The 25128-nt window shown below is 31.9% G+C and overlaps 1 protein-coding gene across 7 annotated transcripts; it reads left to right on the top strand.

Annotated features, from left to right (window-relative positions):
• The first annotated feature begins 1760 nt into the window (after positions 1–1760).
• On the top strand, positions 1761–22686 carry LOC127721588 (ras-related protein Rab-27A-like). Of its 7 annotated transcripts, none has more exons than XR_007991325.1 (7): positions 1761–1847; positions 5093–5167; positions 7737–7843; positions 9591–9676; positions 13032–13259; positions 14275–16884; positions 16963–22686. XR_007991325.1 is itself a non-coding variant. In XM_052228362.1 (6 exons), exons 2-6 carry the CDS (start codon positions 5101–5103, stop codon positions 14462–14464), a joined length of 678 nt encoding a protein of 225 aa, XP_052084322.1. In that variant the 5' UTR covers positions 1761–1847; positions 5093–5100; the 3' UTR covers positions 14465–22686. The 7 variants fall into 7 exon arrangements, 1 of the variants encoding a protein (XP_052084322.1); XR_007991323.1 differs by having other exon boundaries at positions 16937–22686; XR_007991324.1 differs by having other exon boundaries at positions 14275–16910; positions 17015–22686.
• The last annotated feature ends 2442 nt before the right edge of the window (positions 22687–25128 follow it).

Here is a 25128-nt window from a genome sequence, read left to right as displayed (position 1 = left end):
ACACCAATGAATACCACAGAACACCCAAAATATACCACAGAACTACACAAAATACAATAAAACTACTAAAATATACCACAGAACATTGAATTACTTTACAAAATGCAAAACTAATAATTCAGAATCATATTAACATCTGTAAATAAAAACACTAATTTCTGTTTATCATCAAAAGACATAAAATCACTATTAAAATGTATCATGTCTTCATCAAATAATTCTTTTCTAAAATCGTCATATAACTGAAGGGCACGATAAAATTACATGGGCTTCATCTTCTAAAATATCCTTATAACTATCACAGACTCGCTCCTTTAAAGGTAATTTTTCAAATCTCCCTGTCTCGGTTCTTAGTGGTGCTACACCACATCAAAATTTGACAAAAGAACTCCTTTGTGAAAATGACATTGGAATTGCACAATAAGTTTCCGTTTCAAAACTGTTCTTAAATAAATTATATTTTCGAAGTTTGTTACCACCTTTACCAGATAAAGCTTTCTCTGACTGTAAATTGCATTGCCACTGTTCAACATATTTAGATGCAGTTCAACTATTTCTAAATGCATACAAAATTATGTAAAAATCTGAAATATTGTCCAATGACTTTTATTTCATCTCAAGTAAAGTATGTGTATACAATGTTTCATCTGACTTGCCGACAGTATTTGGTTTTGAACTGCATCAAGTGTATCAAGAATCTATTCAGTGTTTCAAAAGCCAAACTAATTTACTAGTTTGTGATGTCCATCTGAGTTGCCGCTAGTGTTGTCAGAGAACGTTTTCCAAGTACTATTATTCAATATTTAATAATATACATGTACTTATTCATATTGTAACAACTCTTAACATAAAATTAAACAAAAATGACAACTACAACGATAAATACCACAGAATTACAATTGTTTTAATACCGGTAGGTGTTTTTGGTATAGACCCAGTAACTTGTAGGCCAATTCAGTTTGGGGCGTAGCGATAGTGAGTCGACCCTAAATAGAAAAATTAAATTTATTTGAATAATAAAAAGTCAAATTATAAAAAGAATTAACAATAACAATAATATAATGTCTGAAGTATTTATATTTCGAAGTTCTGTGGTATATTTTTGGTGTTCTGTGGTATTCTGTGGTGTTCTGTGGTAAAAAGACGCTCCCCGGCACTTTTATTGGTTGTGTTTTGTCCTGATATTTTTTGGATTGTCTTCAAATTCTTATACGGTTTTGAACTTTTTCCCATTGTGAAAAACACAACCGGTGAAGTACTATGGGAGCTACCATTTGTTTTTTATGGGGGGCTAGGATGAAAAATTTTGTCCTGACTTTTTCTTTAGTTGTAATCTCTGTCCTGCCTTTTTATTTTTCACTCTATTTGCTCCTGCCTTTTTTTTTAAAAGTTTATCCTGACTTTTTTTTACCTAAATTGTCATCCTGACTTTTTTTTGCAAGTGTCTCATCCTGCCTTTGTTTTTACTCAAAACTCCTGTCCTGCCTTTTTTTCAAATTTCATCCTAGCCCCCCCATAAAAATCAAATGGTAGCTCCCTTAGTACTTCACCGGTTGTGTCGCTGGAATTAATGACTCCTTCAATTATTTAAAATTCCCTGCTAGTGAAAAGACTATAAATTTTAAATAGTTATAACAAGGATTCGTATAGTAAGACACTATACTATACAAATCCTTCGTGCATTTTATTGTCGGAACAGATTGTCGTTCTGTAAAACCGGAAATATTTTCCTTTTCACCGATTGTGACAAGGGAAGTAACTCTAACAGTATAAATATTGGTAAAGTTTTGCTGGCAAGTTTAATGACATATTTATACAGTATTCATCCTGCAAACTGTCTGTTCCAGGTTAATATTTTAGTGTATAGGTTATCGATATGCATTTAACTACAGCTTTACTTCTTAAGATTGATTGTTTTAACTTTAAAATGTTTTTAATATGTCACACCCTAGTCCAAATAATTATGACGTCTTGAAAGCTATTTTATTTTTTATTCTGGGACGCCTTACAGGTACGACATGTACGATGCTGGCCAGTTATTTCTTTCATCATGTAAGTCTATGTGTTATAGTTGTGGTTTCGTGGCCTAATGGTTAAGACCGATGGCTTTACTTCTGAAAGTCCAGTGTTTTATCCTGACTCGGTTTATAGAAAGGTCTCCCATACACATCTATGGTACCCAGACTGGAGTGGTAATTTGGAGACCTCATTTGGTAATGAATTTGCAGACATTTCTTTGGTTTGTCTGTTCCTGACAAGTACTAGGGGTTCGCTCAGTTGGCGTGTTCTGAACAGGTTCCATCTGATTCCAGACATAAATAAGAAAGGACATTTTCCATTCATTTGGGCCTAAGAGGCCAAAATGATTATATAGGCGGTCACAGAAAATTCAGGGGGGGGGGGGGTTTACCTCCCAAAACTTTTTTTTGAAATCTGGCTCGAGACCACAATTAATGACCCCGCTTTTCGTTGTCTTTCCCTTTAATTAAAGTGTATTTTTTTTCTTTAATTTATTTCTTTCCCTTTCTCATTCATTTCTTAGTTTTTATGGGGTGGAAATGAAAGAAGAGAGTTAAAATAAATGATTGGATGTTGTATTTTAACTGATTTTGATATGGAAAGAGTGATTAGGGCAGGTGCAAAAAGGTACATGTACACAACAGCCCGTGTGGATTTTACTTTTTCCACCGGCCCACCGTGGGCAGTCCACTCGTGCCCACTCTAGCTATAATCTCTTTTTTGTAAAAATATTGATTACAAATGCTTATCTGCTTTTTTCAAGTGATTGTACTTGCAAGTCTTTAGATGAAACAAAAGAAATTGAATGCCCACTCCTACAGGCATGACAGGTGGGCAGAGTGGACAAGGTACAAATTTTGCCCAACCGGTGCCCACTCCCATGGTGGACCAGTGGACAAAGCAAAATCCACCCGAGCTGTAGTGCTATGTTGTTCATGCCTTAAAAGAAGTTTTTACATGTTTTACCAAAGCAGAACAATCTTTTTCTTCTTTGTAAAATATTCAATACATGATTGTGAGTAAAAAAACAACTTTGTAATATTTACAGTTTTTGGAACATCTCTTGACTCGTCCATAGGGGTATGGATGTCTATTGGCTAAATTTGTAAGATGCTGGAGTGCAATCTTTCTGAATGTTGGATATATTTTACTCTACAATACACACACAAAAGATTTGACAAAAAGACTAGGTGGATTTTTTTTCTTGAGACAAAACGTTATGAAGAACTATTAGAGGAGTTTAATTGTGGTCTGTGGCCATCTAGACTCAAAATTGTGGCATCTGGTGAATTCTAAGACAAGATTTCATGCTTGTCAAATGGACATATTATTAGCAGTATTTTTTTCAAAAAAATATTTGTAAATATTCCTTCATCGTAGGAAATTTTCCGCATTCGTTTGAAGTTTTCAGGCCTTGGTGGGTCAATTCGAACCGTAATGCAAATCAATTATCATGCCATTGATTCATTCGCGAATTAAACTAAACACAACAGAACAAATTGAAAAACAATCAAACTCATGTCATGCATGCAAACGTTATCAATATATTATTGGAAAAATGCACACCTTTGTGTCGCTTAGTGGGGAAAAAATCTGTAATTGAAAGTTTCATCATTCATCACATGGCACGGCTTTGTATATATACTCGATATCTCTCGAGTTTTTCTTTAGAAATCTCGTTCAATGGATAATGGCCAAGTGTTCCGACAGCAATACTAACCGGAAGTCTCAAATGTAAATATAAACCAAGAACAATGATAATAATTGTGAGGTTCAAATTAATCCAATAAGTAAAATATGCACCCATATTTTTTTTTACTGATGACGATTGAACCGGCCAAAAAACTGTTTGAAACGGACAATTTGGCCAGCAGCCGGTTCTTATGGAAAACACTGAAAATGTGTACCAGATATAAGTGGTTTGTTATCCTGTTACCATGGCAACCAAAGAACCACACATGCAGAGTGGTTGAATGACTAGAAAATGATTTGAAAGAGTTGTCATCTAATGTGCATGTGAAATTACAATTTCGTCACACAACTTTCATTGACTTTTGGAATTCTGAGACTGAAATTGGAAAAATTAAGCAATTTTTTCATTGGGAATTCTGCTAATATTTGGACCCTGAAGACCTATTGTTATATTTAATACCATGCATTGAGTAACTCTGGATATCTTCAGAATGTATGTTAAGCTGACATGTATATACAAATGTATGTAGCTGAGTTTACCATTATAAACAATGTGAATAATACTAACCATTTATCTTTTGTGGTTGAGTATGAGTTAAAACAAAATGTTTGATTCTAAGTTTAAAAAACCCCAATATATATACATGTATATATATGTTTCAGAAAGGAAGTGAAAAAATAGTCTGTTTCCATTGAAAATTAGAGAAAAACATTGTGAGTTTCAAAAAATTTTCTTTTGTTTCTGTCTGTTTTGAAAAAAATATTCCGAAACTTTGTTTTTATCCAGAGAAAGAATCATTCTTCTACTAAAGATGAATGATACATGCCTGTCAGTCTGTAATATTCAGGATTTATTAATTCTTCAAGAAGGGGGAGGGAGGTTGTCTCCCCTGACTTGCTGCAATAATGAATGATCTATGAATTATCAGAAAAAGTAAAATAACAAAAATACCGAACTCCAAGGAAAATTCAAAACAGAAAGTCCTTCATCAAATGGCAAAATCAAAAGCTCAAACACATCAACGAATGGAAAACAACTGTCATTTTCCTAACTTGGTACAGACATTTCCTAATGTAGACAAACAATGGTAGAAAATGGTGTATTATATAAATAAATATATATATAATAAGTTATTCATTCTATCTTACATGGAACATGTGGGAAAGGATTTGCCTTTTGTCCAATTCATCCCTTTGTTTAAATGTATTTTTGGTACTTGAACAATAAAATACTTTGAATTAAAAATAATTCTTAAAACTAATTTTAATAGAAAAGAGACAAAACTTGTGGAGGTTCTGAGCAATGCTGGTTGAGAAGCTAGGCAGGGATGATCTCTGTATGGATCTATACTGAATAATGAAATACATGTTTTTTTTTCAGAGCTAGAAATGGGTGATACCACCCCAACACATGGCACCACTGACTATGATTATCTCATCAAGTTTCTTACATTAGGTAATGATTAGTTGTTAAATTGTATTGCCATAGTATGATAGATTTATAACACAAGTCCATTTTGCATGTTGAACACCAAATTCGTCAGATTTTTTTTTAATCATGAAAAAAAAAATATGGCAGCTGTCAACCCATTCATCGACACCAAAAAGTCAAAACATGCCAAAAAGGCCACAAGATGTGGACCACTTGCCTGAGTACCATAAGTATTGTAGTTAGAAGAAAAAGATTGTATAAAGTATACACCTACTGACAGATTGTATAAAGTATACACCTACTGACAGATTGTATAAAGTATACACCTACTGACAGATTGTATAAAGTATACACCTTCTGACAGATTGTATAAAGTATACACCTACTGACAGATTGTATAAAGTATACACCTGCTGAGATTGTATAAAGTATACACCTACTGACAGATTGTATAAAGTATACACCTACTGACAGATTGTATAAAGTATACACCTACTGACAGATTGTATAAAGTATACACCTACTGACAGATTGTATAAAGTATACACCTGCTGACAGATTGTATAAAGTATACACCTACTGACACTGTCTTGTAAGCAGGGGGCGTAGAGGGTGGATATCCCATCTTTGATCGGCCCAAAAAAAATCTTTTGTTTCTCAATTTTAATAGGGTTTTTTATGTTAAGCATAAAATCAGCCAATTTTTTTGTAAAATCTGTGATTCCCCTTCCCTTCCCTTTTCAAAGTTCTGCTCCTGTTCCTGGTTAATTAGCAAGATTAAAGTTCAACATTTTCTCTAGCTATGGTTGGTAAGTACACACATCTCTGCCTTTCTATTTTTCAAAGCAAAAATAAAATATTTCAGCTACATACTAAAAAAGTTTTTACAACCCAAAACTACATTGATTTATTCAATATTTCAATTTTTTGTGTAAACATGGGCAAGTTGTCCTTTTTCAACCAAAAAAACACCTTAATGTGTCCTTCATCTTAAAACTGTACCCATCAGACCTTATATAGGAGTAAGAATGCTGCTGTTCATTGCCATATCATGCAATCAATTGATATATATGTTCAGACTTTCAATATACAAAGTAAAAGAGGGACGAAAGATACCAGAGGGACAGTCAAACTCATAGATCTAAACCAAACTGACAACGCCATGACCAAAAATAAAAAGACAAACAGACAAATAATAGTACAGATGAAACAACATAGAAAACTAAAGACTAAAGCAACACGAACCCCACCAAAAAATGTGTGTTACCATACTTTTCGAGGAAACTTTTTTATTTTAGAAGATTAGAAACACACAAGTTGCAGGAAGTGCAATGTTAGACATGAGGGTCTTGATGGGTGTCTGTCAATTCTGTAATTGTTAATTTTTTAATCCATTTTTCTCAGTTCGTTATATTTTGCCTATCATTCTCTATTCTTTATGAGTTTATATTTTAACACCCCATTATTCCCTATTACTTTATTTTCGCCCATTGTTCTGTAGTATTTTAGTGGCATTAAACAACCATTAATCAATCAATCTGTATACGTAGTATTAGTCTATTATTCTCTATTTTGTAAACCCCATTCAGATCCTTATTGTAAATGAATTGATATTTTTTATGGACAAAGGGAAATAACTCAATTCACAATTCAATGCAATGTTCAATTTTATGTTCACAATGCACATTGAAAACATGCTTTACTCTTTCAGTGCTCACAAGCACTCAAGTTTCTTGACATCATAAATTTCAATAACCTGGCCAATCAGGTGAGGAATGTTTCATTATAACATCCATGGTACCCAAGGAAGATAATTGGAAAATGGGTTAATCATCATCTTTTAGACATGTTAGAGGCAATTTTAGAATTTCTCTTAAGACTTTTACTGTACAAAAACACCCATCCATAGTTGATATTTTGAAGTGCCTTCCTTGGGTCCCGTGTATATTTTTAGTGAACAATCCTGACACCACTAACTTTTTCTGTGGGAGTATAAAATGAACATACATTTGTTACATGGTCATGGGTGGAGATTCTGACATTTCAGAACTTCTACCCAGACCCCTATACTATGAGATTTCACAATAGTTTTACTATGGGTCTGCGTTTTAACTCTTAAAAAAATGTTGATATCCTTGGCAAAAGTGTGATTTTCTTTATTTAAGTTGATGATCTAAAAGGTTATGGGAAATGTATTTGTCACAAGATGCGGATCAAGGATTCTGAAAAAGGGGGCCTGCAGACCCCAAAACTAGACAAAATTTGGGGAAATATTGGTAAAATGTCTGGATTAACCATAAGGGGGCCCAAGCTCCCTGGGCCGCCCCCCTAAATCTACTTGCCACCAAAACCTTAAATTTCGAATAGTCATTAGACAAATGTTAGATCTTAATCAGAAACATGATCATTAGATGATATCAAAAGTAATGACCAACTAACCTTTCCATTACAACTGGTAAAAACTATGTGATTCAAACATTATTCATGTAAGGTAATGAACTTGCTTGGACATTTCTCATGTGAGGTAATGAACTTGTTTGGACATTTCTCATGTAAGGTAATAATTTTTATAATAGACAAATTTTCACTGTAGGTGATTCTGGCGTTGGTAAAACTAGTTTTTTACATCAGTATGTTGACAACACATTTAGTTCAAAGTTCATCTCAACAGTCGGCATTGATTTTAAAGAGAAGAGGGTGGTAAGTAGAAAGGTTTCCAACTCATTAAAATTATTTCACTTAAAGTTCACAATTTTGGTTTTTCTAGCCAAAATTTTACAAACAAAATGGAGTTAAGGAATTTGCTGTCGATATTAAGTATTGCTTCAATTCACAGCTTCTCTTGACCAGCTATGATTATCCTCATGCCATTTACTGAGGGAAAAGCAGGGTGAAGTAAAAATTAATCAATTGATGATATGTCCAACCAAGAGCCCAGCTATCTACTCTGACAGGGGGCCTTGGTTGCCGAGTGGTCTAAGTAGTCCAACTACTGAATCACTAGCCAGTCAACACTGAGGTTGTGAGTTCGAATCCTGCACAGGGCTTGTGCACTCGACTCCAATCTTAATTGACTAGGATTGTGAGTTTTCCTACTGAAGGTCAGTGATTCTCTGCGGGCACTCCAGCTTCTTCCATCAATAAAAACTGACCACCACGAAATAGCACAATAGTGTTGAAAGTGGCGTTAAACCCCGCTCAATCAATAAATCAATCTACTCTGACAGGAAAAATGCAGAGTTTTGTACCTTTTTATAAAATCTCTAATTTATACACAGACATAATTACATGTAACCTGAGCATTCTTACCAGTTATAAACTATTGAAATTTGCTCAATTCATGTTACTAAAAGACAATCGGCAATCAATAATCAGATTCTTAAGTAAAGACTTCTAGTATATATCTTAAAGAAGATCTTCATATACAAATGATATATTTAACATAATTTAAGGTGGTACCAAACACCTTGACTAAAATTAATTTGGCTTGTGTAATTTTCATAAAATTTTGACAAAATATTTACTTTGACCCTTTGACAAAAATACTAAAATTTCAAAAAACTTGAACCACACACTTTATCAGAAAAATTTCATTGGATATACACGTATAGCAGTTTGACAAACACTAGTTTAGATCATTGAGAAGCTTTATATTTCCTTAACAATAGAATGTGATTAAAACGTTCAGCTGATTTTTACAGAGATATGTAACACCTTAAGAAACAAAAGAAAAACGTTTTGGGGCAGTTAAATTTGCTTTTGAGAATATTTTCGTATCATATCTCAATAGAAAAGAGACAAAAATATTATGATTACTGTGGATTCATCATTATTCATAGAGTACCAATTTTTCGTGGAACTCGTGGGAATAGATGAAATTCCCTATAGGCTTGTATTTGGTCGCAACAATTTGTGATAAAGACCAAAACAATAATATTCAACTTAAACATAAATTTCCTGATTAGCATACAGTATATTGGGTCTGTTTACGCGATTTGATAACAAAAGGGCAGGTTGAATTTTCACTGTGTATGATTTTTTGCTAAATGAAAAATGTGCTGGAAAAAATAAATGTATCATCTTGTTAAAGATGTAAACAACATAAATTTGATTGACAAACAGGTTATCGATTACGTATTAATAGGACCCTAAAAACTAAAATACACATACACAAAAGACTGATTTTATATATAATGTTATTTCAACTTTAGGGTGAAAAGAGTTTACAAATCATATTTGTGTATACTTAATAATTAACAGCATAATGTATGAAACAGCGATAAATCTTAGAATATGCAAGGAAATTTATGATGGGTCAAATTTTGTGTTTCTTTAGCATGTTCAGCTGCCACAAACAAAGCGAAAAAAAAAAAAACAACCAAAAAATGATATAGGGTAATTATATTACCTTGCATGTTATTTTATGGATTCATCTCCCCTTTTCTAGGTACATAGAGTTCCAGGTATTGATGGTGCTGTAGGGAAGAGTAACAGAATACATTTACAGTTATGGGATACTGCTGGTCAGGAAAGGTAAAAAGCATAATTAATTAACAGGACTTTTAATTTGAATTAGTTGTATATATTTTCGAACTAAAGCAAAGATACTTATAAATAAACAGTTACAAGATATTGAACAGAAAAACCCTTTTAAAACAAACAAAAAGGTACAAAAAATTGAAGTGTCTAAAAGATCAGAAGTAAGGTGACATAATACAAACAAATTTCATGACCTCTGAAGGTCATGACCTAAAGTGACCTATTGTTCCTTAAATCCGCTTTATTTGGACTTTGTTGGATAGTTGACTCATTTGTAGACATACTACAGCTCCTTATTATATAGGTAAAGAAAAACCATGATGATAATGACCATGATAACATTTTTTTTGAATGGAATAATTCCTAGATTTATAATCATTTTTCATTGCCATTCTTTTCACACATTTTCCCATAGGAACTCCCTTTAACTCAATTTACTGTACAAAATTTACACACATTTTGCTATAATAGCTCCCTTTTACTCAATTTACTGTATTTAAACTCAGAGAACTGTACAAAGATGAATCATGATTCTAAATAAGCGGTTTCCAGCTGGCCTGTGGTCTCTAAGTTTCATGATGGGCTTGTAGATTCTTAGGGACATCTGCCTGCCGGCTACTTTGCTTCTGGAAGTAGTTATATTGAAAATTGGGCAAATTATATTTTTGTCTTTATTGTTCTCGACAGCGACGTTCTGCTTGTTGAACTGCTAGTTTAATGTCGAAAATATGTAAATCAGAGTAAACACATATCTGACCGACAAAAAAAATTGAGACAAATGGCCGCTATAAACCAGAAAGAAAGGTAAATGCAATACTGGGCCTGATTCTGGAAGGTGAGCAGGCTAATTCATGATTTTCCGATCAAATACAAATGAATTGTTAAAAAATTAATTAGTGACCCACTGACAAACCCTTTTTTTCACCGCGTGATAGTGAACACATATATATTTTTTTGGCCTCAGCCTAAGGCTAAAATACAGCTATTAAATATAAACTCTAGAATTGAACCAAAGGATATACAGATATATGACATGTATGAAAATGAAAAATACACAGGAAATATTTTATACAGAAACTCCAAAGATATTTAAGTCCACAAATTTTCATGTCAAAACCTAATAAAATGTGTCATTAATTTTCATTATCACAAAAACATTTTGATATGGTAACTACAGATCTAGAAGGTAATTTCTTCTCAATTTTGAAGGACTTGTAAAAGTCTGGAAGGGCAAGTGAAATTTGAAAAGTGTTTGCCCACTTTTAAAAAAAAAATTCTATCCCTGATGGATTAGGTAAAAATTACTTTTTTCTGTGTTATTTCACTGTGAAGGTTGTTGCAAAGTTTCACCCAGAAGATGTTTATATGAACAGGCCCCCAATAGACCTTATCATTACTTGTTGTTATATTATTCATCATTACTGAACATTACAACTCCTCTGTAAAATGTTGAGGTACAAAAGAAAGTAATTGTATTGTGATATCAAAAGTATAAGTGTCTTAATTCTGGGGAAAAGCTTAAGTGTCACAGATTCCTGAATATCATTTAGGTCTGTTCTATTTTTAAGCCCCCGCCATTGTGGAGGGGGTGTTAAGTTTTACCCTTGTCCGTCTGTACGTCCGTATGTCTGTCCGTACATACGTCCCAATGTTGGGTTCCGTTCTCTAACTTAAGTTTGCCTCAACAAAATGTTATGAAACTTATACACAATGCTTATTACATCAAAACACAGATCAAATTTGAATTTTGGTGGCGTCACTTAAACCGTTCTAGAGTTATGCCCCTTTAAAAATGGAAAAATTGTTGAATTTTCGTTTTCGTTCTCTAACTTTAGTTATCCTCAACCAAATGTTATGAAACTTATACACAATGCTTATCACCACAAAATACAGATCAAGTTTGAATTTTGGTGGCGTCACATTAACTGTTCTAGAGTTATGCCCCTTTACAAAAGGAAAAATTGCTGAAATTTTCGTTTCCTAATTTTAATTTTAGTTTGCCTCAACCAAATGTTATGAAACTTATACACAATGCTTAACACCACAAAATACAGATCAAGTTTGAATTTTGGTGATGTCACGTTAACCTTTTCAGACTTATGCCCCTTTACAAATGAAAAAATTGCTAACTTTTCGTTTCTGTTCTCTAACTTAAGTTTGCCTCAACCAAATGTTATGAAACTAAAAACACAATACTTATTACCACAAAACTCAGATTAAGTATAAATTTGAGTAGCATCACTTTTACCGTTCTTCAGTTATGTCCCTTTATAACTTTATGTGATATGCAAGCGGGGGCATCATCTGTGTCCCATGGACACATTCCCCATTTATTTGCACATACTTTGGAATATGATGTGCCTAAATGTTTAGTGTTACCAGGTGTAGTAGGTTTAATATCTTTTTCAAGGAAAAAGTCTTGAGAATTACAAAAGGATAAGCACATGTTGAAAATATGAGCTGGTTTTTGCTCAGAAGTCTTTATAATGTAAAAAATTATAATGTATAAAAATCATGCATGCTTTTTTCTCTTATTTTTCATTTATTATATCTTTGCTCAAAGGGGCCGGTTCATCTCTGTCTATTCGTGTGCACCAATCTGTCCACTCCATGAAATTTTCATTGTACTTTTTCTCAGGAACTGCAAACCAAAGTATCCTGAAATTTGGCTTCAAGCTTCTTCTGAGCATGCTATTCTGTGTTTCAAATTGATTGCTTATCAACTTCATGTACCAATACATGTACTTATATAAGAATAAGGAGATGTTGTATGATTGCCAATGAGACAACTATCCACCAGATTTCACATAACTTGGATATAAGCAATTATAGGTCTTCTTACAGCCTACAACAATGTCAACAAGCAAAACCCATACCGTACAGTCAGGTATAAAAGGCTCCGACTTGAAAAGAGAAAACTAACAACCTAATTTATAATAAATATAATTTATGTATGCTACACATAATTGCCTTGAGGGGCCTGGGTGGCCGAGTGGTCTAAGTAGTTACTACTGTAATCACTAGCCAGTCAACACTGAGGTTGTGAGTTCGAACCCCGCTCGTGCAGGTGCACTCGACTCCAATCTTAATTGACTAGGATTGTCAGTTTTCCTACCGAAGGTTGGTGGTTTTCTCCGGGCACTCCGGCTTCCTCAACAAATAAAAACTGGCCGCCACGAAATAGCTCAAAAGCGGTGCTTAAAAGTGGCGTTAAAACACCAAAAATCAAAATCAAATCATAATTGCCTTGGTTTTTAATTTTAATTACATTTTTCCCAGGAAGTACTTATCAGAGCTCTCTGAAATTTAATATCATGCTTCATTATTCTTCTTTTCTTTGTGATTTCAGATTTCGGAGTTTAACAACAGCATTTTTCCGAGATGCAATGGGCTTCCTTCTATTATTTGACTTAACCAATGAGCAATCATTTTTAAATATACAGAACTGGCTCAGTCAATTACAGACACATGCCTATTGTGAAAACCCTGATATTGTACTTTGTGGTAATAAGTCGGATCTTGAAGATCATAGATGTATTTCTGATGAGAGAGCGAGAGAAACTGCAGAAAAATTTGGGTAAGAGAATGAAAGATTCAGATTTTGTTTTTTTTTTTTTTTTTATTGACTGGTTATTGACATTTGGGTTAAATATTGTATTTGTACTTGAGTCATTTCAAGATTTACACATTCAAATTAAGGGCATACGATACAGTTACAGGGGAGGTAATGACGTCACTAACGTAAAATATTATTTTTCACGTCGTCAAACTGTGACATATCGAGAAAAGATGCATTTTTTTTAGAAACTGATCACTGATGACATTTTTTTAATTTAGATAAATATACAGCCAAAAATGCCGATTTTTGACTAAAATCATGAAAATATGATAAAATTGAATAATTTCGAAAGAATTGTTACACAGACTCAAAACACACTTATGTAGAGAGGATGTCTTCTTGCCAACTGCTACCTTAGGATGTAGCATTTTATAAAACCTGTTGAGAGTGTCGGTCTAGATAATTCAAATTTTCTTCACAGGGTTCATATTAATATTCAAGTCACATCAACATGTTCTTGTCCTGATATGCATGTACTATTTGCCACTGGACATTTTAAAACACTAATTCATCCAACTTAATAGTTTGAGTAAGAATCTAGCAAAAATGTTTAGTAAGGCCTAGAAAAAAATATGTTATGTTTCTTGTTGTAAATCTGAAAATATGAGGGTCAGTCGGGCATATGAACTGTTAGTACTTCAGTTCATCGTATACATAGACTGTAGATTCATTTTATTTATTTTCGTGGATACTGATTTCATGGTTTTGCCAAAGTCTGCATAGAAGCCTGTAGAAATTTGTGGTTCACCTTTAACCACGAAATCGACAAGTTTTTAATTTGGACTTTCTTATAAATTTCATTGGCCATTTGAAAATATTCTACTACATGTATTGTTTATATTTTAATACAAGAAATAAGTATCCACAAAAATGAATTAATCAACAGTATATGCATAAGAATATATTTTTTAGAATACTTCAGGTTCTGAAATGGCAAATTCCATTTTTGTATATAATGTTTTGATTCTTTCAGTCTTCCATATTTTGAGACAAGTGCTGCAAATGGTCAGAATGTTGCTAAGTCTATAGAATGTTTGCTAGACATGGTGATGCTAAGGATGGAGAGTTGTGTGGACAAATCTCAACTGCCAGGGATCAGAAGTAAAGCTCAGATGAATGGTTACCATATGGACGAAGCAGGTGAAGGTGGATGTGGATGTTAGAAAAATGGCCGCTGTGGTGTTTGTCATGATGTGACACAATGTTACTTAAACTACTTGTTATCTATTGTGATCCCAAAAGTGAAGTTAGAAAATGAAATAAATTTTCTAATGTTAGAAAATTAGGACTTGTAAAAAAAAACCACAAAATGCTGAAAAAAAAGTCATTTAAGATAAGGCTAAAAAAAATTAATGCCTACCTTCTCAGGTGCCTTTCACTTCTGTTAAAAATCTGCCTCCTGAATGGATTTTTTTTTCAAGAAGCATGAATTGTTGAACCAACCACAACTATATATTGATATTATGTTCACTTCATCTTAAGCATGATAGGATTAGTTTTATTTTGGATGGGGTATAGTCATGATAGCACAGGTCTTCTTTTTTGTGATGAAACACAGTGTTTCTGTAAATTCTGACCTATTTTGAAATAATTGTCATTCTGGAAGGAGGGACGGTAGGAGAGCAGTGGCATAATACTGGATAGGATGTCATCCCCAATCTCAGAAAAATAGATGATGAATCCAGAATTCTTGAAAAAATAAAGCATTCTTTCCCCAATTTATCCCAAACAACTTAATTATTAATTACTGAGTCCTGATCAGTGTAAATCCTGAATTCTGTAAAAATAAAGACCCAAACATGACGTCCAGAAAAAGGTCCCCCCTCAATAGATATTGGCCACATCCCTTTGTTCAAATTTACATTTTCATATTAAAATGTGTTTCCTATAATTTCCTGTCAAATACATTCCATTCCAAACAATGTACTCAACTTTTCCATTTAATCACTGAGAGAAACAGATTCAACCACTTTACCTGGTTAACTACAATAAAATAGTTTACTTTACAAATGATTGGTATAACTTGGATAGGGGCTGAATATTATAATCAATAGATTGGTGTGATTGAATTTATTTAAATATCTTTGAGTACCATTTTAATTGATTTAGAGACATTGTTTAGACCACAATTGAATTTTTTTTTGTCAAATTTTTATAAATTCAACTCTTTGTAGGTTAAGTTATTAGCCGTTTTATAATTTGATGGGCTACTGGTGATTTCCCTTTTTTTACTCCCAAATGAAAATGAAGTCATGTCATTGGTTGAATTTTCATTGTTTAGGACATTGATAGCCAATCAAAATTTTTTGTTTACATTTTTGATAATAATTCTCAGAATGCCATCAATTCTAAAAGGCAATAAGCATAATAATGATTCGTAATGAACTAATATATTGTATTGAAAGAAAAATTCTGATCTTTAATCATGTAATAACATTTTTTATGTTCATTTTGTAATTGCACGAGTTTTCAGAAATATGACGGCATAACTTATTTATAGATAAATGAATTTGTTAGAAATCCCCGTCAATTAGGTGCTGTATCATGCTTCACTAGGCATGGCACTTTGTTCAAATTGAAATTATTTGGTTGTATAAGCTGTTTTGTTTTAAGATATTTTGAGGAAGGATGTAGCCTAGAATATTTCTTATTATTTTTTGTATTGTGTATCGTTGTGAGTAAAACAATTCTATTTTTTAGAGTCACTTGATACCATGCCAGTTACTGTCAAGTATTTGAAATTCTGTAAATTCAGAAGCTATTGCCTGCATTTATTATTGCTAATTTTTAATAAATGACATAAATCCGAGATTTATTATTGTGATTTCAGGAAAAACTGCATACATCTTACATGTATCGAATATCAGAGTGCTAGTTCTTATTATTGCGATACTCACCCAAATGTATTATTCCCATTAATAAAAACCTCACAATAGTTTCTGAATTTACAGTATGATAATGTCATTCATAATAATGAAAGTTTTTGCCATTTTGATTTTTTTTTTTAGTTTTTTGCTTATTTCTTATTAATAAAAACCGTTCCTAATATTTATAAAGACCTGATGGTTGATATAATTTCAAGTCAGAAATCCATTGATTTATTGCTTTTACTTTTGTTATTTGTTTTCTATAACTATTTCATGTTATATACAAGTTTAATGTTTAGTTTTTGCATTGCATCGTCTCGTTCATAAAACCAGCAAATCCATTATAGTAAATTTGTATTTGTGGCATTTTTTTGGACAAATTCCTGGGAGTTTTTTGTCAGGATCTATGAATCTTAATATGAAGTACAAACTGACATTTGACAGGAAAGGTTTATCAGTTTCTGGTAACCCTATAAACAGAAGTTGTTCTTTATTGAAGTTTGGTGCTGTTATTCTATTTATAGATCTGTACCTTTTCTTTTCATAGACATTGCAAGAGAAATCTTTTACAAAGGATCCACAGAAAATTTGAGAATCTTTTTTACATAATGCTATCTTAAATTTTTTTAATTTCTTGTTGTCATTGAAATAGAAGTTGTTTAAGGTAGAGATTCATAGAAGTTGTTTAAGGTAGAGATTCATAGAAGTTGTTTAAGGTAGAGATTCATAGAAGTTGTTTAAGGTAGAGATTCATAGAAGTTGTTTAAGGTAGAGATTTATAGAAGTTGTTTAAGGTAAAGATTCATAGAAGTTGTTTAAGGTAGAGATTCATAGAAGTTGTTTAAGGTAAAGATTCATAGAATTTGTCTAAGGTAGAGATTCAATCCTTCCATTTCTTTTTTGTTGATCTGAAGAATTACATTTTACATAATATTTTGTTGTTTAAGTTTATATTTATGTATTTGTATGTTATGCATTATGCATGGATGAGCTTTTGCTCAGCTAGATTATAGTTTTTGATTAGGATTCTAGAAGATATATACATTTAATTCATAATCTCAACACCTATTTATATGACATTTCACAATGATTGCACAATTATTTGCAAAATACTAAATCTATATAGCAATTTTTATTTCTTAATCAATACATAACACCTAATTCACTCTGTCTAATAGTCTTTTTATGCCTCCGCCACTAGGCAACTGGGCATTAAGTTTTACACTTGTCCGTCTGTACGTCCCAAAATTGGTTTCCATTTTCTAACTTTAGTTTGCCTCAATCAAATGTTATGAAACTTATCCACAATGTTTATTTCTGAAACTCAGAGGTCTGGGCATACGGTACCTATGTCTGTCATTAAATGATTTCTAAGGCAATGGTTGTACAGATTTTATTTTCATTATGCCTGTATATATTGAGCTTGATTTTTATTAAAAAGTGTTAATTACATTGGTTGCAATGAAATACTGTGATTTAAACAAAAATGTTACCATTCAATACATTAGATTTGAAAAAGTGAATTGATTTAGGCATATAGATTTTAGAATACTGGGTAATATATATATATATGTAAATAAAATTCACTATAAATACAATGCATTTGATTACTGAAAAATTAGAATTGCTGTCCCATGCATTGATGAATTATACCTTGTGTTACCTTTATTTCTTTCTGAAAACAAACAAATACACATGTTATGGTTGTGTTTAAGACTACCAATAATTATTATTGGAGGTCTGTCCAGTTAGGGTTGGACTATTCCATTAAAATGGATTTTGGGGATGGATTTTTATAATTCCCCGGATGACCAACATACATTCTTTGAATAATTTTGCACATTGCAACTAGTTTACAACCGTGAATGACCAACAAACTGTGACTAAAAGTAATACTAACCTTCCTACCCTACCACATTCTTTAAAATGGAATAGCCCATATTGTTAATTATAAAATGAAAACATAATATTTGTTGGATCAGATGTTTGGTTGTGAAGAGATTTTTTTCTTGCTTTTTTGTAATTTTATATTTTTACAGCAATATTTGTGAAGATGTTAAATTTCCTTGTTTTCTGGGTGCAAACCAGACAAGTGTCCACAAATAAAACCACACATGAGTGCATTTGGTTCATAAATTTGTTATATTTTTTTAATGGATATTTTGAAATGGTATATTGAAACAGAATTTAATGATATAAAAAATATTAAATGTAGAACATGCTATGCTTGTATAATAGCATAATTCACAGTAGCTTTAAACAGTTGCTTTGCACCAAAAGTACAGAGTTATTTTTTTAGATTATTGAAGAGTAAAGAGCAGAAAAAAATTGTCTCTTTATTTGTTAATTTTCTGCAAAATTTTGTCTGTTATCCCCCTTTTTGTATAAAGAAAAAGTGGAGGACAAATATTTTTTTATCAATAAAACTGCTGAACATAACTCTGGTGGATAGTTGTCTCATTGGCAATCATACCATATCTCTTTATTTTTATAAAGAATTTTTTTATTAGAAAATGTATAGATCAAAGATTTTTTTTCTATCAATAAAACTGCACTATAAAGGTTTAGTTGTATGTGGTCCAGAAAGACGGAAATATTGTTGTGTAAAAATTTTTGTCAATTTAAATTGAACTGAGTAAGTGATGGTGATACATTTGTACCATCTTGAACTGAGTTCATACATTGATATAATTGTGAAGAAATAGTATGGATAAAAATTTTAAATGCCTGATGACTTAGATGAAGTAACATTTTTTTATGAGTACTACGATTTTTGTTTCTCCATCTACATACACCTCCACTTCATCATCAGAGTGTTTAGATCCTTGTATTTACGTTCAAAGAATTGTTTATCAGTAAAACTGCAGTACAATAATTGTGGTGGCCCAGAAAGATTGAAAAATTGTTGTGTAAATAATTTTGTTAATTTGTATTGAATTCAGTGAGTGATGGTGATGACAAAGTAACATTCCCATAGCACTGTTATTGTTGGTTCTTGATCTACACCCTCACTGCATCATCTGATTGAATGATGAAGATTGCTTTGGTAATGCTAACAAACACTGAGCTTGCTGTTTTGGCAATGCCAACATAGTCCATAATATAACTATTTTCTAAGCTCAATGCTGAACAGAATATGAATTCTGATTATTATTAGACTTGATCTTTGTGATAGCTGAAAATATCTAGTCCCCAACTTTCTTAAATGTCTGTGAAAATTAATGAGAGCATTTTATTTAATATCTTTGTTATTTTGTTCCGCTGATTTTATAAAAATCTAATAGTATATTTAATATATTTAATGAAGTTGCCACAAATAAACATGTATACTAAATAAATAAATATATATATTAAAAGGTGATGGTTACAAAATTATGTAATTAGTAGGTTTAATTTAGTTATATCAACATAGTAAAACATAGTAATATATATATTCTGAATTAAGATGGGTCATATTACCATGAAAAAAGGGGTTGGCTTACAGCCTTTTTTAATACAGGAAAAAAAATCACTAATTTGGTTGTTGCACTTGCTCATGATGTATTCTGTTTACTATCAAAATTTTCAAGAGTTTCCCTTTTTTTTTATCATTTTTTTGAGAAACTAAATATTTGTTTAGTATAGTCTTTGGTCACAATGCTAACGTATTAATGAAATTAAATAGTCTTTGATTCAGAATAAATGGTAGTACCACAGATCTAGACAGAATGATGATCATCAATACACAGTAGTTATTCCAAATTATCAATTAATATCGTATGATAACACAAAATATATTTTATTAACTATATTCAAATAATCAATGCTTTGCTAACAGGTTAAAATTTTATCGTGTCAATATAAACCATGCCATTGTAGATGTGGTCCTACTCAATACTCATAGAACTCCTATTTTTTTTTAATTCCATAAGTTGTCTCCCATTACTTTATAACTAATATTTGCTTTTCATAAAAAATATGGATTTATTTGAGAAAATTAATACCTGAGAAATTTTAAGTAACTAGAGATTTTCAAGCAAATTATCATACTTCAAAATTTCTCACCAAAAAAAAAGACAGATAAGAAAAAGGGAATTAACTTAAGTGAATTTGAAGTAATAAATAAGAGAAAATCCTCATATATAAAAATAAGAAGATGTGGTATGAATGCCAATGAGACAACTCTCCACAAGAGACCAAATGACACAGAAATTAACAACTATAGGTCACCGTACATGTACATAAATCCTTAATGCCATGAAAAATGAAGATATTTTTACAGGATCATATGTCTTTCCTCAAATGTAACTGATCCCTAATAGTAATTATTAAAAGGAGTTATCTTTCTTTACAATAGGATGCTTTTTAGAGTAATTCCCTGTTAATTGTCAAAAGTCTTTTAGATAGATTTTATATGATTATGAGATCAATATAAGTAAATATAATAAATTAGTGTTTTTGTTTTACTTCATCAAATTGGAAAAAAAAAAATCATGTGGAATTTTTTTCCTGGTTTTTGATGGAAGCACTTTGTTCAGTCTAATTGGTTGTTTATATCAGAGAAAAAACAACCCTCATTTATATAAACTAAGGAAAAGTAGGACTACAACTAACTAACATGAAAATGTCTGTTGAATTATGGGTAATTACGTTAATTTTGCAATCTTATAGTGCAATAAATCATGTCAATATTTAAATCCATATATTAGATATTTTCAGATTGAATATTTTCAAGTTAATTTTTTCAATTTTTTTTAACAATATGAATTTTTGCATGTTTTAATATTAATTGTGACTTTTCGTATAATGGAGGTTAAAAGTAAAATATTCATGTGTCGTTAATGTCTTGTGTAGTATTTATCTGTCTTGCATGAAGAGAAATTGTAATACATTCCAACTTTGTTGTTATATGCTTTTGTTGGAATTTACCATAAAAATTAAAAATTGTAAGTCAAGCAGGCAAGTACACATTATGATTAAGAATTGTAAGTCAAGTATACCTTATAATTAAGAATTGTAAGTCAAGTATACCTTATAATTAAGAATTGTAAGTCAAGTATACCTTATAATTAAAAACTGTAAGTCAAGTACTCATACAAGAAAACGCTGAATGCTTATTAGTCAGCATAATTGGTTGTCATAAGAAATCGCATTAGCAGATTATTATTTATTTATGAATATTTATTTATTTTGAAATTTACAAACAAACTTGATTTTTATGGTAAATTTAGACTAAGTATAAAATGTTGGTTATTGTTATAAATAATTATTGTTATTTTTTAAATTTAAAGATATTAAATTGTTCACACTGAAAAATAAACCTTTTTTCACTTTTGTTAACTTTTATAAATGTTTATTGTAAACAAGAAACCTATTTTTGTGTTACTATTTTGTAATCATACTGTTGGGAACCTCTAGTTATTTTGTGAAGCAAGTACTATGTATTTATTATTACTCATGGGATACTAGTTTGTGTGGAAATAGGGGTAAAGGTCAACCATACATTTTTAGTATTAAACAAGACTATGCTATGCTAATTTGGATTAATGACAGCTACCCTGTAGGGTATTGCGCCAGGACAAGACTAATTACCAATAGGCCATTTATATGCAGAATTTGCCCAAACCACAAATTAAAGTACCCACCAAAATACAATTTTTGGAAAAATTATTTATTTCTCTTCAATTTCTTTTTAAAATTTACCTCTTTTGTATGGAATTTGGTTATAGTGTTACAATCAATTTAGCAGTGTTCTGAAGACAATTTTTTCAGTTAACTTTTCTGTGATACATGAAATATTAAAAGGGAGATAATTTACAGAATAGATACTTTACACTTGTTCTATTTAATTTAAAATAGCTTACACTGTGTTTAAAAATACCATTGAAGATTTACTATTTAATAACGTATTGTTTGTTTGTGTTTAAAACAACTATCAGTGCCCCAAACATAACATGATGACCAGTTTTCATAGGTGGATTAAGATAAAAGTATGGGAGGAACAAGTTCTGCAGGTGTTCTACACACGAGATTGAATGAGTGTCTGTAGTCTGTGGTCACAGGTTCTATGAACTACATGTAGAACTCCTGTTAAAATACCTACTAAATAAACATGTTGAGGTGGTACCAAACACCTCGACTAAAATTAATCTGACTCGTTTAATTTTCATAAAATTTTGACAAAATATTTACTTTGACCCTTTGACAAAAATATATAAATTTCACACTTTATCCGAAAAATTTCATTGGGTATATAGCAGTTTGACAAGCAATAATTTTGATCATTGAGAAGATTAATATTTCTTTAAGAATAGAACATGATTAAAACGTTCAGCTGATTTTTACAGAGTTATCTCCCTGTAGTGTTATGTACCACCTTAAATCTAACAAATGAGAAAGAGGACTTTGAATAAAATTGTTAAGACTGATAATGAAATTTCAACGGTATTTTTATACTACCTGTTACTTGTTAACACCATGATACTGTTATATCTATATACTGTTATATCTCAATATTTACAATAAACTATTTTATCCACTTCGTTTTGTATTTGTAGCACAACTGGCCTGAATTATGACTTATTGCCATTACTTGGCGTCCATCATTGTTTAACCTGACCTTTTGTAAATTTTCCTCTTTTGTAAAACTACATCAACCAATTTTAACCAAACTTGGCATGTATGGTTCTCTTTAACAATCCTCATTTTGTGTGATGTGACTAAAACATTGCCACAAGAGGCAATCTTTGGTACTGTTAGGGCAATTTTCATAAATGTTATCTGAAACTACAAAGACCAAGTGATTTGGAACTTACTTCACACTTATACTCTTTGCTGAGTGTTCTTGCCTTTGTACATCTTCGCTAGCCAAGGGTTACGATCCACTTCCCTCCTCTCCACCCTTGGCGGATTGAGATAGAAATTCGGAGACACAAGGTAATGATTTTCATTGGTTGCAGTCGAAACTCGCTGCATCCAATCAAAAAGTGCCTATAACATGATCACGTGTAAATGTAGAAAGTGTATGTAAACAATTGACACGTGCTTATTTTGCAACAAGTCTTTACATCCCTAAACATATGACTATATTTAGTGACAATTTATGTTTTTAATCAACTAATAGAAGTTCCTGTGTATGTTTCTTGCACAAATGCATGAATGTCACATATATTTTCGTTTCCTGCTTTACCAAGTGTGTAGAATCTAGACGCTACCGTGTTTTTACCTCTAAATTGAAGAGTTGAAGTGCTACCATTGGTCTAGAATAATGAATTGGAATAGGCGTGACTTTAATCTACCGATAGATGGCACAACATTGTTATCACAAATGTTGGCTTAATCTGCCAAGGGGGGAGTGGAGGGAAGTGGATCGTAACCCTTGGCTAGCGAAGATGGCCTTTGTACTGTATTCCTGTCACTTAGTGTTGTCATTTTAGCGGTATTTTTAACATTGCCATTTTTGTTGAGGTTTGGCTAGCCATAAAACCAGGTACAACGGACCATTTTTTCTTAAAATGTCCTGTTCCAAGTCAGGAATATGGCAGTATGTTGGCATTTGATTTTGTTGTAGTTCAGTGTTTCTGTTGTTCCGTTGTTTTCCTCTTATAGTTGATGTGTTTTCCTCTTATGTTGATGTGTTTCCCTTGGTTTTAGTTTGTTACCCGGATGTGTTTTTACTTAATCCTCAACACCAATGTAAAATCAGTCGTTTTATGGAGCTGAAACCTGGAAACTTACAGCTTGAGTACAACAGAAAATCCAGGTTTTCATCAACAAATGCCTGCCACAAATTTATAAATTTTGGTGGCCCAAAACAATTAGTATTGAAAGCTTATGGGAACGTGCCTACCCAGAACCTGCAATTAATCAGCTAAATGGAACATGGCAATGGATTAGCCGCACCTTGAGGTAACTTGTTGATACTATCACTAGACAGGCTTTAGAATGGAACCCTCAAGGACATTGGAGACCATTTCACAGCTGGAGATCAAGGCTGACGGAACTGAAGGAGATTGGATATACCTGGAGTGAAGCAAAAAGAATAGCCTAAAATTGACTTTGGCATCTCTATGTTCCACAAGAAGTGAAGAGGACTAATTCTAAGTCTATTGCATAAAATTTAAATTATCAATGATCCATGTAAAATGACTTACAAGTCTGATGAACATTTATGCCTTACAATCATTCCATACACCAAATTGAGTTAACCTATTGCTTCGAGTATACGAGAAACGGACATAACCATGAAAACATAATGCTGACTTTTTAACCAAAAAAATGAGGTCAAGGTAAGACTATTACTAATATGTGCACCTTGCAGTTATTCCATTCATCAAATATAGCAAATCTATTTCTTATTGTATCTGAGAAATTACAACCAGGAAAACACATCACTCACCAATGAACCATAAAAATGAGGTCAAGGTCAGATGTACTCTGTAAGACAGACTTGTACACTTTACCATCATTCCAGACACCAAATATATTTGACCTACTGCTTAAGTATTTTTGACAACATTCTGCAAGTAGACATGTCATACTTCTCGGACAAATTATTACTGTAAATTCAGAAATTATTGCGATGTTTTTATTATTGCAAAAAATGCGACATGGTTATAATCGCAATAATTTAAACTCGCATTTTGAAATTTTATATATAAATTAAACAGGATTTTTCTCAATATCGCAAAAATTAAAATCGCATTTTAGTCTAAAATGACAAAATCGCAATAATAAATGCATGCAATAATTTCTGAATTTACAGTATTCAGTATCTGTGCTAATCCTACTCCTTAATACTGCTTGAATGGGGGAGAAGCAGCAGATACTAAATTCAAGTCTCGATTGACCTGACAGAGAATTGAAACACAACCTTCTGGACTGGAGGATAAGAGATCACGGAATAGGTAATTAGACGTTGACAAATGATTCCATCTCAGTGGGTATTACATTTTATTCAAAGTGTTATCAAATAGGAAATG

The sequence above is a fragment of the Mytilus californianus genome, unplaced genomic scaffold (genome assembly GCF_021869535.1).
Source record: "Mytilus californianus isolate M0D057914Y unplaced genomic scaffold, xbMytCali1.0.p SCAF_12, whole genome shotgun sequence".
NCBI classification, from domain to species: Eukaryota; Metazoa; Mollusca; class Bivalvia; order Mytilida; family Mytilidae; genus Mytilus; species Mytilus californianus.
Note: the sequence above shows the minus strand (reverse complement) of the source record. Positions and strands in the feature narration are given on the sequence as shown.

What these genes read in the sequence shown, in the direction of transcription:
- LOC127721588 (XM_052228362.1), top strand. Translation starts at nt 5,101, where the DNA reads ATGGGTGATACCACCCCAACACATGGCACCACTGACTATGATTATCTC. An exon ending in CATCAAGTTTCTTACATTAG is followed by an intron (nt 5,168 to 7,736) that starts GTAATGATTAGT and finishes TTTTCACTGTAG; the next exon opens with GTGATTCTGGCGTTGGTAAA. An exon ending in GAAACTGCAGAAAAATTTGG is followed by an intron (nt 13,260 to 14,274) that starts GTAAGAGAATGA and finishes TGATTCTTTCAG; the next exon opens with TCTTCCATATTTTGAGACAA.